A 1978-nucleotide genomic window follows, 5' to 3' on the forward strand; every position below is an offset into this window, starting at 1 on the left:
CAACATCACCTTCCTTTGTCATAAAATCTAGCACCATCACCATCCCAATAGATTCGTATTTGGTCATAAAATATACCAAAGCAAATTTATTGTGTTTACATGCTACAATATTGATTTCTTGCAACCAAATCCACGCCCATCTAAACCTAACAACAAACTTACTTCTGCTTGCTATAAATTTTGTTGGAGAAGATGGGACCCATCGCCAAACAACTCACGAATGCCTTTGAAGATTATTCTGGCGTAGCTGGGTAACTGTGTTAGACAAAGATGAGGTTCGGCTCTTCTAGAGCGGCAAGAGAAACAATGTAGAGATGCCTTTTGTTGTGGCAACATTGGATGGTTTGAGAGATTTGGTGCTAGCATTGGAGGGTTTGCGAGATTTGGGGAAAACCAAACGGTTGTGGGATTATATGGGTTGGTTACTGGGTATTGGAAGGTGACAAAACTGCTGAATTAGAAAGACAGCAGACTCAGTAACACAGTCAGCAAAGGAAGGACACATTGGAAATTAACCACTATACAACAATAACAGAATAAGAACTCTCTAGAGAAGGAAGAGAAATTCAGTATTAGTTAAAGAATTTGTTTTGTAAATCTGTATTGCATGTAAATATTCTTCTAGAATAGTCTTTGGCATATATATATACACATACCTCTGTACAGCTTACGGTGTGAGAAATCAACACAATTTAATTTCAATTTTCTTCAATCATTCAGCCAATTCTCCTTATCTTATCTTTATATTTCTGAAATGGTATTAGAGCCTGTTTTGGAGGATTTCGATGCTGGAAATATAAACACAGATCAAATCCAAACCCAAAATTCAAATGTTAATCAGTCTGGTAATCCATCAAATATTGTAAATCATGATCCTACCCAACCAAACAGTCCATATTTTATTGGGAGCAATGACAACACTGGAGCCATGCTTGTTACTCATACTTTGGATGCTAATAACTATCACTCATGGGCTCGTTCATTGAAGAGGGCATTACGAATCAAAAACAAGTTAGCATTCATTGATGGAAGCTTAAAAGAGCCTGCAGATCCAAATGATCCACTCATGGAGCACTGGCTGCGTTGCAATGATATAGTGATTACCTGGATGCAAAACACCATTGCTGTTGACATCAAGTGTAGCACCACATATGCCGAGACAGCGCACCAGCTATGGATTGAGCTGGAACAGCATTTTGCTCAACAAAATACACCTCGAATTTTTGAAATTAAGCAGGCAATAAGTATGTTACTACAAAATGAAAAACCTGTAAGTGTCTATCTCTCCAAATTCAAAACTCTTCTAGATGAACTCATGAATTATGAAGCTGTGCCTAATTGTAGTTGTGGGAGTTCAAAGATTGTTATTCAAAATCAACAAAGGGATTGGGTAATTAAATTTTTGATGGGTTTGAACGATTCATATAAAGGGATCAAGGCACAAATCTTGCTAATTAAACCATTTCCCATCTTGAATGAAGTTTATTCAATAATACAACAAGAGGAGAAAATGAGGGAAATATCAACTGAGGGGTCTTCACATGAGTCTATGGCACTTCTTGCAAGGGGGAGCTTTAAAGAAAAAGGGAAAAAAATACTCAAAGGAGGGATAGATACTACTGCACATTTTGCAAAATTCCAGGGCATTCACTTGAAAGATGTTTCAAAGCAAATCCAGACAAACCAGTTTGCACTTATTGTCAAGTTCCTGGCCATTTAGTGGACAAATGTTTCAAACTCCTTGGCTATCGTCCAGGCCACGAGTTTAGTGGAAAAGAAAAGGGATCAGCAAACCAAGCTATTGCAACTCTATCTCCTGCACACGAGGTTGGGAACAACAAATCTCAGGCGTACTTAAGTCAAGAATAGATTTCTCAGCTAATGACTTTCCTCAAACCAGTCAACAACTCTCAAACCCACTCAGTCAATAATGCTTAAAACATTATTGCCTCCACTTCTACTGATGAAAACATACATC

General features: G+C 37.8%; 1 protein-coding gene across 1 annotated transcript; it reads left to right on the top strand.

Moving 5' to 3' along the window:
• Nucleotides 1-314: 314 nt before the first annotated feature.
• Nucleotides 315-1720, top strand: LOC111402846. Its single transcript, XM_023031149.1, has 2 exons — nt 315-429; nt 765-1720. Exons 1-2 carry the CDS (start codon nt 315-317, stop codon nt 1718-1720), a joined length of 1071 nt encoding a protein of 356 aa, XP_022886917.1.
• Nucleotides 1721-1978: the final 258 nt, after the last annotated feature.

This window comes from Olea europaea, chromosome 11 (genome assembly GCF_002742605.1).
Source record: "Olea europaea var. sylvestris chromosome 11, O_europaea_v1, whole genome shotgun sequence".
Taxonomy (NCBI): Eukaryota; Viridiplantae; Streptophyta; class Magnoliopsida; order Lamiales; family Oleaceae; genus Olea; species Olea europaea.

What these genes read in the sequence shown, in the direction of transcription:
- LOC111402846 (XM_023031149.1), top strand. Translation starts at nt 315, where the DNA reads ATGCCTTTTGTTGTGGCAACATTGGATGGTTTGAGAGATTTGGTGCTA. An exon ending in TTATATGGGTTGGTTACTGG is followed by an intron (nt 430 to 764) that starts GTATTGGAAGGT and finishes AAATGGTATTAG; the next exon opens with AGCCTGTTTTGGAGGATTTC.